At 37.0% G+C, this 16,001-nt stretch overlaps 1 protein-coding gene across 6 annotated transcripts in view; it reads right to left on the bottom strand.

Moving 5' to 3' along the window:
* Window positions 1-260: 260 nt before the first annotated feature.
* Window positions 261-16,001, bottom strand: part of TMEM63A (transmembrane protein 63A) — a 60,029-nt gene continuing 44,288 nt past the window's right edge. For 5 of the 6 annotated variants that reach the window (XM_083348853.1, XM_083348855.1, XM_083348854.1 and 2 more), the window contains 6 exons: window positions 15,112-15,274; window positions 13,715-13,820; window positions 11,044-11,211; window positions 3,889-4,004; window positions 3,628-3,693; window positions 261-1,244 (listed from right to left, as the gene is read on the bottom strand). In XM_083348853.1, coding sequence (XP_083204979.1) covers window positions 1,083-1,244; window positions 3,628-3,693; window positions 3,889-4,004; window positions 11,044-11,211; window positions 13,715-13,820; window positions 15,112-15,274 — 781 coding nt within the window. In that variant the 3' untranslated portion in view covers window positions 261-1,082. Of the gene's footprint in view, window positions 1,245-3,627; window positions 3,694-3,887; window positions 4,005-10,490; window positions 10,603-11,043; window positions 11,212-13,714; window positions 13,821-15,111; window positions 15,275-16,001 lie in introns of those variants that run through there. The other variant, XM_083348858.1, reaches the window with a different exon arrangement.

Genomic DNA, 16,001 nt, shown 5'->3' with positions numbered 1-16,001 from the left:
CATATTTATGTGACTGCCCAACTCACAAATGGTGACTCCGGGTAGCTTACAAAGTTAAAATCCATAGTACAGAAACCCCTAACGTCCCTCATCTCCAAAATCCTGAAAGAAAGCAAAAATACATAATTTCCATATTGTTACCAAAAAATTAAGGGATAAGTCCATGAACACCTCCGGAGTCAATCTCAAGAATGTACATTTTGGCAATATTTTTATAAAAGGTAGTTTCAAAATTCAATAAGAACAATGATAAATTTGCATTTGAATTCAGTGTTTTATTGAAAGTGATTGTTTAATTACATTTAAATTTAACATTACTTCTTCCAAAAATTTTATCTATCTCATAATTCAAAAACAGTGTAACATATTTGTGACACTTTGGCAGATTTAAAGATTCTTTTAAAAATAAACCTCAGAGATTAGAAATAATAAAATGTTTACATCCTTTATTGTTTGACACGTTAGCTTCTTTTGTGTGAGGCCCTTAAAACTGTGACTAGAAAATTAACTTAAGTAGTCCCATAAATAACAGTTCTCGGCCACATATAGTCTGTCATCTCCAAGTCATTTAGGTTTTGACACATATTTTCTCTACTTTTTGTAGAAAAATTCTTTTACAAGAAAGAAAATACTTTTGACTTGATAAGCTATGGGGTTAATAGAAGGAAATCAGAATACTCCCCAGCTTATAATTTATCTGTTTTTCCTACATTTAATAGAAACACATGTTCCTTCAGACATAAATCCTCAAGTGTTTAGCAACCAGTGCTCTGGCACTTGCCCATAAATATTTCTATAAAGGCAAATAATTAAATAGGCTCAAATTTGTTTTCTAAGCATTCTTATTCAGTGTGCAAAGCATAAGAGAAGTGATTACCCGTAAAAATTACCTACTTCCAAGATAGTATCTTTGTGAAAATCCCTGAATGTAGCTTCATAAATTCTGATCCTCTACATGAAGAGGTAATGTTTCTTAACAAAAATGTGCTACAACACAGGAATCCATTTGTGAAATCTGCTCTTTTGAAACAGGGCTAAGTGTGCCATCTTGTGTTAGTTCATGATACCAAGACCCACATTTTTCACATCTCTTCAACACCTGATTCCTCAGCATAAGAGACACAGATGACATCTTCTTTCCCCACTGTGCCTATTCCTGATATAGCTCCATAGGATATCTGACCTGTAGAAGATAAAGCACTTTTTTCGGTAGAAACATGCTGCAGAACACGAGGAACATAGATCTGGAAGGGTAAAAAGTTTTCAGATAATTAAATCACAAGGCAATTATAATTCTAAATTATCTAAGATTTTAATCTTAACTCACTCCATACTTTACTTCCAAGCATTGTCTACAGGAATAAAACAAACACATATAAATTTAATTACTCCAATTCTACAGGCTAAATGTACATTTATGTCTCACAAATCTTAAGCCAAACATAGGTAAAGGTAAACGTTCCCCCGCACATGCGTGCTAGTCGTTTCCAACTCTAGGGGCCGGTGCTCATCTCCGTTTCAAAGCCGAAGAGCCAGCGCTTGTCCAAGGACATCTCCGTGGTCATGTGGCCGGCATGACTACACGCCAAAGGCGCACAGAACGCTGTTACCTTCCCACCGCAGTGGTCCCTATTTTTCTACTTGCATTTTTACGTGCTTTCGAACTGCTAGGTTGGCAGAAGCTGGGACGAGTAACAGGTGCTCACTCTGTTACGTGGCACTTGGGATTCGACCCGCCAAACTGCCGACTTTCTGATCGACAAGCTCAGCATCCTAACCCACTGAGCCACCGCGTCCCTTACAAGCCAAACATATTTAAGCCCTATTCCTATTTTTCTCCATCTCATGAAGTTACCAACTTGTTATGGTGGGAGAACTCAGTAGCATGACTAATCCTGAGAGCGATGTGGGGAGAAGCATGACAGGGTCATGCTCAGTGGAAGGGTTGAAAAGGGAGAAGTGAAGCTAAGATCATAACATGTATGAGAGCAGGTAAGATTCTGCAAAAATGAGGAAAGTTATTTCACCTAGCAGAAACTCTAGAATCAAACTTTGTAAAATTGTATGTCCCAAAATTGTATTGACATGGCTGAAATATTTAGACAAGCATGAGTGCCAAACACAAAGTCCATATATAGAGATGGGGTGGCAATGATCCTCAAAAAGGATATAGTTAAGTATACATCTCAATAGGTTCTAACCAAGTATATAAACTACATGCTTTTCAAGGATTACTACCACCCCATCTTTACATAGGCACTTTACATAGGCCCTGAATGACTCATGGTGTCCTATTTTCTACTTTGAGGCTTTAACCACTACATCAAACTGGTTCTCATGGCTATAGTTAATTTTTTAAGAAAGAAATTATGAATGAAAAGCACTTGCAGAGAGAAAGTATATTCAAGAACCAGTCAAAATAGAAACGGAGACGCAACAAACAAAAGGGCAGTTGTGAAATAGGAAAGCAGCAGGTGCAGATGAAATATCCACTGAGCTGTTTTTTGGCTGCAAAAGAAGCCTTTTACAGTAACAACAGGTCTATTTCAACAAATATGGAAGAAATCAATGTGGCCTAGTGATTGGAAAAATATCAGTTATATTTAATTATGTTCTGAAGATAGAAGAGGTAGGATTGCAAGAGAATATTCAAATGATTTCCTTATTAATTCTTCATGCAGGCAAAGTTTTCTGATCTTGCCCTCATAGATGCATCTGTAGATGGACAAAAATGCCAAATGTATAGGACAGCTGCAGAAAATGTAGGTGGACATGAGATCACACAGTTAATATAAAATGAAGAATGGAGAAAAGAAAAATGTATCGAGATTTACTTTTTATTTATTAATTACAGCAGGACTATCAGAAAAAGTACCGTATAAAGACAACAATAAAAATCTGAAGTTAAAAGTAATTCTTTCAAGTGCTAATGTACAACTATGAAAAAGACACTAAGGGCAAGAGAAAGAAGATAGCCACTTTTGAATTACAAATCCATAGTCAGCTAGTAAAAATCCCATGAACTGCAGAAAGTAGCAAATAAAGACTAATGTCTCAGGACAGTAACCAACAAGCAGAAACTAACATTCTTGATGAAAGTAGATAGTAGATTACAAAAAGACTCTATACTTGGCAACATTGAGGGAAACTGAGAGGCAGACAGTAGATAAGGTGGAAGATTATGAAGTGATCAAAAAAATTCCTTGCAAGGACTATGGATTATCACCACATTTAGCAAGTGTTTGTCACTGTATAGTCACTAGAGGTTATATCTGATTCAATGGCGTCTACCTAGTCCTAGCTACTTGTTCTTGTATATAACTATTTTCTAATATTACACAAATCAAGAATTGGTATGACTGCCAAGTGAAACAAAACATTAACAAAACTGAGCATTGCATATACTGTTATTAGGTAGCAAACAGTTGTCTTAACCTGTTTCAGTTGCCCTTATCATTTTATCTGCGAAGAAATGTTTTCTCAATAGGTCAGAATTCAGAACATAAATTCTTAATACTGAAATCATTAATGCAAATGTTTTGTAACTTCAGAACTCTCTAATAGGCACAAGCTCTTTCTTAGAACATTTATTTTCCCATGTAATAATATTTATATTCTGATACTTACAGATGATTTTGGACCTGGTGCAAAATCAGTTTTATTTTCTCTATCCCTGGACAGATATTTTTCTTCCTATAAGTATCAATGAAAGAATGGTAATTGAAATAATTTTCAAAATATGTGCACAACATAATATTTAAAAGTCTACAAATAACTATATTTATCAACATATAGAAACTGCTTTTCTTTAATGCATCATTTATGTGTTTTATTTTAATATTTAAAATACAGCTATTTTAAAATTAAATGAAGTTTTGATTCATTTACCTTGTATTGCATGGGGGTCAGATACCAGAACAAGCTAAAACAGGTATATGTTATGCAAACAGCAATTGTTATGCATACAACTAAGAATGTAAGTAATGTTGTAGGTGCATTAAATCCTAAAAGAGAGAGAGAGAAAAAATTGTCAACTTAAAAGTTAAAAGCGTGATAGACTAGGCAGTGGTACAATTGTAGCAGTGACATAAGGGAAGAAAGACAGTAAATGCTAGTAGCCACTATTTGAATGGATTAACAAATAAATACATCAGACTTGAAACTCAATAACGCAAATAGTTCTGTATTTGCCTTTAGTTTCAACTGTTGAAGGCATAAAAGCTCACTGTGCTAGGTAATAATAATTTTTTTATTACAGTCACAGACCAGCATTACAAACAAAAAGCATTTTAAAAAAGACAATATATATTACTGATGGATTGTTAGTGAGCAATTGGCAGTCAAAGTCTGCCTAATTTTGCAGACAAAATTTATCTACATTCAAAGAAACTACACCAGACTGATCCAATAACAGCAATTGTACATAAAAATGATCAGTGTTTCCCAGTATTTATCAGGTGAGGTATTATGAGATGGGTCTGAGTCCTTACAGAAGGGACAGTATAGCAGGACATGCGCTGCAGTTTTGATAACCCCTTGTCCAGAGGGGTACAATCTCAGCCCGCATGGAATGTTTTATATTGGCACTCCAAAAGTGCTTTGGGAAGCACATTGCAGCAGCTAAAGTTAGTACCCTTTGGAGTTTGGGGACAGTTACACAATGTAAATATCTCGCGGCTTTGAACAGAGGAGTTTGCTAAAAAAATAAAAGTTCTTGTTGGGCTTCCAGGTTTTTAACAGGTTTAAGTGCACACTCATACCCCATCATTAAGAGCACTTCCTTAGAGAAGCCAAGATACTGAAGTTTTGGGGAGATGATCCTGAACCATACTGATTTGTAATTGTCCTCTAAAAGGAAAGAACTCAAACCTGTGGGGAAAAAGAGTAATTTTAACCAATGTGCTATAATGTAAGTCTATGCACCTGTTTCGACTTTAGATAACCCTGCCTCCCTCTTTAGTACATTTGGGACATAATGAGCTACCTGAAATATAGGCCCTTCAGAATTTGGACTGCACACTTTCCAGAGAAGTAAAAGAACATGGTCCCAGTGACTAGTTGTGCAGCCTTAGCTAAATATAGCTTCAGTGTTGCTGGAATGTACTGCTCCTCTGGAGAACTGAAATGATTCAATTGCTGCCTCTGTTTTTTGATCATTTGAATAACATAGTTTTAATGTGTAGTGTATTTAGTAAAGCTATGGAAACCATGCCCAAATATTTAAAGGATTTAACTTGCTTGATGTTCTGCCATTTATCTTCCTGGCATGCAATTTCAATCTTTTTGCAAAGATCATGATCTTAAGTTTTACTATAATTGATTTCAAAAGTTTCTTTGGAGCAATAGCTAGCCAGAGCATTCAGGGCTCATATAAATCCAATTTGTGTTTGTGTTTGATAAAAGAACTATATCTGCATACAACACAGTTGCAATATGTCTATTAGCTAATTTTGGCAGGGTAATGTTCTAATTTGGGCCACAAGTAGTTTTATATTGAGATTAAACAGCAGAGGAGCTAAAAGGCATCTGCGCCTTACTCCCCTCTAGCTTAGACTCTCATTGGTGTAATGGCCTTGCATACTGCATCGAATGCTGATTCTGGAATTCTTATAAAGATTGTGCAAAAACAATTATCTATCAATGGTAGCTCAGATCAAAGTCTTTCTCTGGGAATCAAATGCAGACCTAAAATCAATGAATGCAGTATACAATGAACCTGGTTTGGATATATATATATATATATTTTCGACTGGGTGTTGAAATATAAGGGTATAAATAGAAAGGAAGCACTGATGGTTCAGCGGTTAAGACACTGAACCCGTCAGCTGGACAGCTGACAGCCCAGGTTTGAGACCTGAGCGCTGCGTGATGGGGTAAGTTCCCATTACTTGCCCCAGCTCCTGCCCACCTAGCAGTTTGGAAGCATGCAAATGCGAACAGACAAATAGGTACCATTTTGGTGGGAAGGTAACAGCGTTCCATGCACCTTGGTGTATAGTCATGTTGACCACATGATCATGGAAATGCCTTCAGACAACAATGGTTCCCTCGACTAAGAAATGGAAATGAGCACCACCCCCTAGAGTTAGACATGACGGAAAGGGGAAATCTTTACCTTTACCGTAAATAGAATATCCCGACCTAAAGCTCCTCTGCCATTAAATGCTCTAAGTCAATCCAATTGATTAGCTTGTTGTATAAATGTCTAGCACAGAGCTAACGTATTATACTTAAAGAGGTGCTAGGCCTATAATTAGCAGGCAGGCCTCAGGTGCCCTTTTTGTAAATGGGCACAATAATAAACCCAATCCTCTAGAATTGTGTAGTGCAATCAATATAAGTAAACAGGGAAACAAAATAGGAATCTACCATTTCAGATTATTTTGTAGCATTTCAAGTACAATAAAATCATCCCCTTGGCTGATTAATATGTGTCTTTATTTCAGCATTAGTAACTGGGGCCCAATTTGGGAACAGGTTGGCATTAAGTTCTAAGTTGAAATGAAGAAACTTGTCTTGTGACAACAGAGATCTGAAGTGGTCCTCCCATACAGAGGCAGATATAAGATAAGGAAGTGAAAGGGGTTTATCAAATGGGTGGGAGGCTATTAGGTGCCAAAATAGAATTCCTGGCTTGAGATACAGTTATCAATCACTGCCAGGAAATTCTAGGGAACTCTCGTTACTTGTTTTGCAAAAGGTATTTGTATTGTTTCTTCAGGAGCATAAAATCTTGGATGGATGCACCACTAGGCTCTCTTTATATAACCTAAATTCCCTGATCAATTTGCTTTTGAACTCAAAATATTTTGTATCGAACTAGGGTTGAGGGGAATAGACCCTACCCCCTTGATTTCCTTTCTTCCTTGATATCTGCGTGGAAAGCACTGCTGGAGAAGCTACACCAGTTGGGCAAACATTTGCAAGGAAGAATTCTCAGGGCTCTCACTAACTATAATAGTATGGAATTGCAATGCTGCTTCAAGTAGAAGCAGCTTTACTCACTAAGCTGCTGGGTCCATTTAACTCAGACTAGCCCCAGCTCTTGATCCAATTCCAGAATTGGAGTGGGTTCTGTTTCCATAAAACAATTATCAAAAGGTTTTATGGCTGTGATATTTGGAAGATTATCACTATCAGGTCAATTATCTAGATAAACGTTTTGTTTCCATGAGATTAGAGTGTGATCAATTAGGGAAGGTCTTGAGCCAGCCCAATAGGAGAATTGACCAGGGAAGTCATTGCTGTTAGATCCGTTCAGTAAATATAAATTTACTTTGTTAATAGAGAGAGCACCTTATAATCCTCTTTTAAATCTTTGGATTGCAGAATTATTAAAGGGAGAGTTATGGCTGGTTGTGGGAGATATTGATGAAATGGAGAACAAAATGCCTTAGCATTCTCCCCCACCCTTGCATTTAAATAATCAGAAACTATTACATAAGCTGAGAGAGTACTTATATATACTTCAGACTTGGTCCATAGGCTGTTAAATTGAGACCTGTTTTGAGACATGGAACAAACATTAACCAATAATAATAGGCCATTATTGAATTCTAGCAGCACAGATATTGTATAGTGGTCCATTGGAGCGAACTATATAATGTCTGAATGTGGCATAGTTGATATTTATATACTCAAACCACAAATCTGCTGCATCCTGCTCCAGGAACTGCTGGGAATAAGAAGGATTTGTACCCACTTATATGCAAGTTGCTTTCAAGCCAGTTTTTTGGAGTAGGAGTACATTGAATTATAAAAGCAGAATCTTTGGATTTAGCATTCCAGCCTGCAATATTCCACGAGAGAATGGTTAGGAGTTTAAGAGCATCCAGCTTCCAGTTTTGTGTCGCGGCGAGAAGGATGAACAAAGGCAAGGCTCTGCCTTCTGCGCCCGATTTTGCCCTGCTGGGGGCCTTGAAAAGGGCCTAAAGTCACGCCGAAGAGGCGATGAAGAAGGAGAGGTGCCTTGTCGATTATGGAGAGATGCTTTCAGAACTGAACCTATACTTTGGAATCTATTGGATTATAAAAGATACATATAAAGACCATAAAACTAATCTCCAGGAATGATGCCTCAAGAAAAAACAAACACCTTTCAGAAAGAAATATATTCTATGCTACAACTAATTCACCAAACAATTGTTGAATGCAAAGAGGATATAAAAAGAAATCATAACGAGACTAAAAACAATTTAGACAATATAAGCGAGCAAATCTCCAAATTAAATTTACAATTAGAAAGCTTCCAGATGATGACCACAAAATATAAACAAATTATCCAGAAATCAGAAGACAAAATAGAGAAAATGAATTTTGATGGAATAGATAAAAGAACTGCAAGACTTAGCTATAACAACGAAAATGCAAAAGACCTTTTACCCCTTAGGTCTGCAAAATATATCTGATGGCAAGGAAAAAGATGTTCAAAAAGGGAATACAGAGCTGTTAAGGGAAATGTCACAACTTGGGAGAAAGGAAATGAAGAGAGAAATGGAGGGAGAAAGGAACTGGGAATTGTTTAAGGAATATAAATGGGAGGATTTCCCCCCCAAAATACCATACCTAAATTGTCTTCCTCATTCCAAGCAATTGTTACAAAAATAGAAAGAAAACCCCTGGGTGATCTAATTGCCCTGGCTTGGAAAGTGACTTGGCAAAGAAAGCAAGGGTCAGATTTAAAAAACAGAAGATTTGACCTTTTAGAGGGGGCATTATAGGTTTAAATACTTCTTTGAATAAGATTAAAAGAACAGAAGACTTTTAGATATAATTAGACTTTTATAATGAAAGATAGGATTTAGAATTAAGATAGTATTTTTTATATGGGAAATATGAAGATAAGAGGATTGATTTGAATAAAATTTTCAGCTATATAAATGTTTAATATTGAGGAAATCATAACTGATAATTTCAAATACTGATAGGAAATCAAACTTGTAACAAGAGTACAAAAACAGGATATTAATGAATTGACATTTATTTATGAATTGATATTATTGTTATTAGTATATTAGTAAAATATGATGAAGATACTTATATCTAACTTTGTATACATTAACAGTACCAAAAATTGTAATGGTGTAATGAACAGAAAATGGAAAAAATATGGAGAAGAAAGGAGGATCAGGGAAAAAATACTGGACTGTGTAGTATTGAACAATTTATACTGAAAAATTAATGTTAAATATTTATACCCAGACAACATGTTGTTTACTAAGCACTAAAGACTGTAATTCTTAAAACTTTAATAAATAAAAAAAGGAGTTTAAGAGCATCCAAATGTCAATCTGAGTTCCCTGTATTAGCCATTATTAAAGGCAAATCCTAAGGAATGGTAAAACACAGGTTGTGTCATGCTGTTTGTCATTAGGATCAACTATCGGAGAGGCAAGTATGTTCTGGGTATCAGAGAAGGCAACATCAGCCTTAGAAAAGAAAGCTCCAGAGATGACATAAGACCTGGAATCACGCCTCTGTCTCTGGGAAATTGCCAAGTGCTGGGACAATGGTTCTTCACCTTTACCAGTACAATCTTCAACATCCCCATAATTATTTACAGGCATTTTCTAGGGGATGCAGTTGGAGAAATCACATTGTAGCAAATGCTGAAAGCATGTTTAGGTCCAGAGAAGGCATAGGATGAAGTGTTCCTTCAGGATCTTTGTGCTTAGGAATCTCCAGCTGTAGCAACATTTTGCCAGGCTGCAGATTATCAGGAGCTGGATTGGACACTATGGATTCTCCAGTGACTGTCTGTGTAACTGGATTTTTTGATACTGTATTAGCAATTTGTTGATTGAATACATTGCCATAATCCTGAGTGCATGATAAGGCCAAATCAATTAATGGCTTAGCTGTAGAGCATATTGTCCGCATGTTTTTCTTAGTTCGTCCGGTCTGTGTATGATGTCTGCTTGCTCTATATGTGGAAATGCACCAAATGAATCAATCAGCTTTTCTTCCAGTGAGTCCTCAATACACTTGTCTCATCTCTGTCCTTTTTCTGCTGGAGAGTTGAGCCCACAACAGTTGTTCCTTTTTCTCCTAATAGATTCAGGGGTGAGGTCAGTTCTAAATTCCGTTAAGTCTCACAGTTTATCAGTGAGAGCAACAGATGTGTTTATGGCTTCTGCAGTGTCAGGGTGGTTTTCAGCTTACTTTATGAAGGACTCCTTTAATGAGTCAACTTTACTTTTAATTGAAGCTAAACATTCAAAGATTGAAGTCACTGCTTGTGCTGTAAGCAGAGATTGCCTGGCTATGAAGTCTGTTCCATTCTCCCTTTTTAAGTTCGTATCATCCCCATCCTGCATGAGGAATGCAGCTGCTGAATAGACAGCCAGACGCAGGGGAGGGGAGGCATTTTCTGTCAGGGAAGACAAAAGTTATGTAAGCTGTTGGCTTCCTATTTCCACCTGTAGATCCCACTCCAAGGAATGATGAGTGTTGTGTCTATCTGGTCAGGGAGTAGAATCAAAGTTACTTACTGAATTTGTCCGCTTATTTATTGTGTATTCATTCATTTTCTGCTGCTTCAGAGGCTTGGTTGAAATCTGTGTTGAAGTGGAGATACTCTGTCTCTTTTTCCTTTTCCCCATTCTTAAATCCCAGATTAAAAAGGATTAAAGTTATGGATGGACCAGATAGGTGAACTCTCAGGCAGTACAGTTTAAAAAAATAATTTAAAAATTAGAAATGGAGAGTAAAACTACTAAAATAAAAGGTAAAAATGGAGAGCATATGCTCAAAGAGTTGCTCACCCATCTCTATCTTGTGCTACCTCTATGCAGAAGGTATTGGCAAGCCATTTCTAAAAAAATGTTGCCAGAAAACATACACGGGCTTGCTCCTGCATTAACTCCAAGGACCACAGAAAAAAAAGACCAGCCCTTTGGTTACTCCTGAATCTTTATATTTTATGGTATCGTTCTCTTATCCAAATGCATATCAACGGATTCACAGAACACCCATGATAAAACAATGAAACATATTTATCTGCTGCAATGTCTGCATTCTTTTTCAAAAACCACAGATATTTACCTAATCTTAAAAATGAGAAGAAAAACAGCCAGAAAAGGCAGAGGATGGGAGCTGCTAATGCCTGACTCACAGCTGCAATATGAATCTGCTTCTCTAGTTTGGTAGGAAGGTATGCATAATAGAGGTTGTGGCGATCAACTGTATGTTTCAGCAATAGATAAATTAACCCTGAAAATAAGAAAAATATGACAGGATTACTAAGAAGGACTATTAAAAAGTTTAGCAAAAATTTCTATCAACATCCAAAAGACTCCCTCAAATCAACCTTCACTCCCAGTGATAAAATAAATCTCAAAAATGAATACGAATGTATAATTAATGGTTATAACATTGTCTTGTTTTCTTAACACATATTACTATTTAAAACTCAATATATTGCACATAAATAGTCCACAATTTTGAAAGGTAATTTAACAACTAATGCATAAAACTGACACCATGGGTATCTTTCCCCACTACCTACACAAGCATTACAGACAGCTTTTGGATATATGTTCCCATTATCTATGGCAGACATGTCAAACTCGTGACGTCATGTGACATTGCGCAACGTACTGGAGCTTTTTCACCATTGCCAGCAATGGGGTGGGCATGGTTTCCCGATGACGCATCCGGCCCATGGACCGGCAGTTTGACACCCCTGATCTATGGCATGCTGTTGAGATGTTCTTAGTATGGGTACGAAAGATGAGTGCACGATATAATATACTAAAAGATATAAAAAGGCAAATTCAACATTATTAGCACTTAAAAAAGGCATTTTTTGCCTCCCAAAGCCTGTGTTCTTAGGGGGAAAAAAAACAAGGCAGGAAAAAAACACAAAGCATGGTTTCTGGATTTATTTTCTAATTATAAGCAGTAGCCATAACAGACATCTGTACTTACATTACAAATATTATCTAAAATCTACCAGATATCTTCAATTTCTTTTTTTATGCTATTTCTTTAAATAGGCCAGTGATGATCAACTTTTTGGGCTTGTATGTGAAAAATTCAGAAAAAAGCCTAAGTTGACTCTGCTGGCGTGTCACTTCCCCACCCTTGAACAAAAGGGAAGCAATTCTTTCCATATTAATTTATTTTTAAAAATTACTCTCCAATTATGTATGCGATTCTTAGAATCTGCTGTGCACCACTTACCGGTACATTCAGGCCTGTGGCCTACGCAAGGGAGCTCAGGCTCACACAGGCCTTTGTTCTTGAAGCAGCTTCAAGGAATATTCTGTGGCTTCTGCAGCCTCCCCAAACCTCACAAAAGCACATCCAATTCTCAAGCAATTTTGGGAGGCTTCAGAAGCTGTACAAGAGCACAGCCTACAAAAGCCATGTGAGAGCACAGCTCATTTTTGTGTGGCCTCTGCAGCCTTTGAAAATTGTGCAAAAGCATGCCCTGTTCTTGCACTATTTTTGGAGGCTCTGGAGGTTGCATGACTTCTTGTGGGTGTGCAAGAGCACACCCCATTCTCACATGGCCTCAGCAGCCTCCGAAAATCCATTTTTGTTGACTGCAGAAGCCATGTGAAAATTGGGTGTGCTCTTCTGGAAATTGCACAGTCTCTAGAGCAGACATGTCAAACTCGCGACGTCATGTGATGTCACACGATGTATCGGAGCTTTTTCCCCATCGCTGGCAATGAGGTGGGTGCGTTTTTTTCATGACGCGTCTGTACTGTGTCCTGGCAGTTTGACACTCCTGCTCTAGAGCCTTCAAAAATCACACAAGAATGGGGTGTGATTTCTAGAATAACTGTTGTTGGATGTTGATAAGCACTGGCATGTCACCCAAAATGTTGTGACATGAGACCTTTGACACACATGTCATAGGCTCATCATCACTGTAATATGCTGTAATGCTTTTAAATATTTTTTTCAGACATGTAAAATGCACAATTTAGATTCTTTCTTTAAAATCCTGGCTTGCTTTTTTATTCTATGCCCAATATTACTTCAGTAGATTTTTACCTCACATTCTTATATGCTCAGCTTTACAGAAGATGAAGGCATGCATGAAGGAGAAAAAAAACATCAGCAGGAGAACACAATTGGATATATAGCAATAGCAACAGCAATAGCGCTTAGACTTACATACCGCCCCGAAGTGCTTTATAGCACTCTCTGGGCAGTTTACAGAGTCATATTGCCCCCAACAATCTGGGTGCTCATTTTACTGACCCCGGAAGGATGGAAGGCTGACTCAACCTCGAGCCCTGTTAAAATCAAACTCCAGGTTCTGGGCAGATTGCCTGCAATACTGAATTCTAACCACTGCACCACCAAATGTTATTGTTGAATACTTTAAACCCCCAACTTCTTTCAGATCACTTAAAACATAAATGTTTAATGTAAAATGATAATTGACACTTTCTTTTTCTATCAATGGAACTACTAGCTGTGGCTTCAGATTCATGGATATTAGTAAGCAGGTGACTCATTCCATTTCTCTTATATAGATTTGATGCTCTATAACTCTTTTTGTTTTTTTCAAGGCTTCCTACCAACTTAGACTAAACAGCCTTTTTAAGCATCTATGCAATGAAATATTTACTTCATCTAAAACAAAAGCATACAAATATTAAGTAACTAATACATTCATTTCAATGTTATTCCAAAGCCAAGTATCTGACACTTCAGTCTAACCCAAAATACAATCCCAACTCATTTGTCAACTTACCAAATGGGACAATAATAGGACACGTAATACTGTATGCCATGATGACTGTGAATACACATAGCATCCCAGCATACATTGCTCCAAATTCAAATTCATAAGCTTGTTGCTATAAGGAAATCAAAATACATTAAACATAAAAATAATTCACAAAAATTTCTAAGGACACTGATTTTTGTAGATATATATCAACACCAGAGACAATCAACTCCTCACCTACAGTATATAATTATATGCAAAAATCTAGGCTGGTAATGAAAATTTCAGACTCTTAGACAGGAAAATTTTGTACACACTGCAATATTCCCCAGACTTTAAGGACTAAACATTGCTTGCACAGATACAATTTCACGGGCAAAGGCTGACTCCCTCATTTCCCAAACTTATTAGGCCATCATTGCTCAGGAAAACCCCAATGGTGGTGAAGATATCTCTTTGATGGTGGCTATACCCAGCTCTTACGCTGAAGAGGCTCTTGAAGAACCAATTAAACATTCTACAAGTAACAGCTGAGAAGCTCATCATCCAAGCAAAATGGTACATAGCATCTGGAATCCTTCACTGTAAAATTTGACAAAAGAACAGTGGATAGGCTCAGACATACTCCCTATTTCCAGGTAAATTAGGAGTTGCTTATCTTTGGCATATGAATCTCAGTGTGCTACTATTCCAGACATGGCCACTGCTGATTCTACTAGGAAGATGGCTAATCAGACCTTTCTTTTCAGGACAGCAATATGTCATTGAGAGGTGATATTCAGGATGGCAATATTGTCTGTATATTTCTTAATTTTCTGTACAATGTAGTTACTTTTGTTTTAGCTCAAGCCTTTTTCTGTGTGAACATGCCTAAAGGGATGGTTCCTTCCTTCTAGCTGCATGTCACATTCAGTATGTTCCTCTCCCATAGTAAATATGGAGACCAGTCTAGTTTGCTTGCTGTGAAGGGTAACCTCCACCATTATAGGAAAGTGAAATGTTAGTATTTATCATACAATTTCCTTTCTACAGTGGATGGCTGGCATCCAGTTGTCCTTGAGCTATGTTTTGCTTATGATATGGAAGGCAGAGGAAGATATATCATTGTATGTTATTTCTCTAAGTAGGTTACTGTTGCTGATATTCATTTTTCTGTCTTTAGATGACATAGCTAAGGGCTAATGCATCCTGCCATAACTATATATAAAGCTCTGTCTTCTGATTTAAGTGGAAAGAACAAATTCAATAAAGGATACCTTCTATTCAGTAAAGGTAAGAAACTTTCATGATAAGTAGCATAGTTTCATGCACTAATAAGAGGCCAGAGTCTCAGAATGAAGGGCAGCAACCAATGGGCAGAGATGTAAAACACTCCAATGGAAGAATTAAATATAGCATGTACTATATGATAGATTTGATACCTGCTTAACATTTCTTCTCTCAGCAGAAGATTTGGCCATCATCATGCGAATGGTGTACATAATAAGGCCTGGGAAACGCAACAGTTGTGTTCCATTGCCAATAAAAGCTGAGGCAATCACATAGTTCACAAAGAAAGCTCCCTGATCAGGCAAAAATACACATCTGCAATGAAAAAGTAGGCATGCAATATCATTTCATTTCACCCATTTGGATACCATGGTGAACAGTGAGCATTTTCTTTCTCTCCTGGACATCTGTCTTGAATGGAAGCAGTGAAAACAGGGACTGGTATTGTTTTAGATGTTCACATGCCCATGGTTTCACCATATGCTCCTTTATTTTAAGACAACTGGAAGAATTTTAAAATACAAAAAACTGATGAACTTTAGAAATACTGCAAATTACTCTGAGGACAAAGGAAGTTCTGAGATGAACTTGGGAAAAACAAAGCATTTTTTTCAATCTGGGGGGAATACTTTGCTTTTCTGGTGTGAATGAGATTTGCAGAGGCTTAAGGTATCTGTTTTGCTTTTGTAAGGCTTAATCTAACTATTTTTCTCATGCCTCCTCAAAAAAGTTACCCTGACTTATTCTGAGGAGTCAGTAGCTCTCATGAAATATATTCTACAAAATATCAGTCAAGGGTGAACATCATAGAAAAAGAGATACAAAATTTTCCAAAAATAAAATCTATTGTTTAATTACATTGATGTATAATTCACATAGCAGCCCTTTCTCCTATTTTCCCCACAGGCTGAGATAGACTTGGTTGAGGCAGAATGATCAGCCCAAAATCATACTGTGATTTTTCTCAGATATAAATCCCTTGTGAAGACTTCAGTGCTTGAGCTTTGAACATCTCTGATAGATTGCTGTGAGTGATGTATTT

The sequence above is a fragment of the Vipera ursinii genome (assembly GCF_947247035.1).
Source record: "Vipera ursinii genome assembly, chromosome: 1".
NCBI classification, from domain to species: Eukaryota; Metazoa; Chordata; class Lepidosauria; order Squamata; family Viperidae; genus Vipera; species Vipera ursinii.
This window is presented reverse-complemented; position numbering and strand designations above follow the sequence as displayed.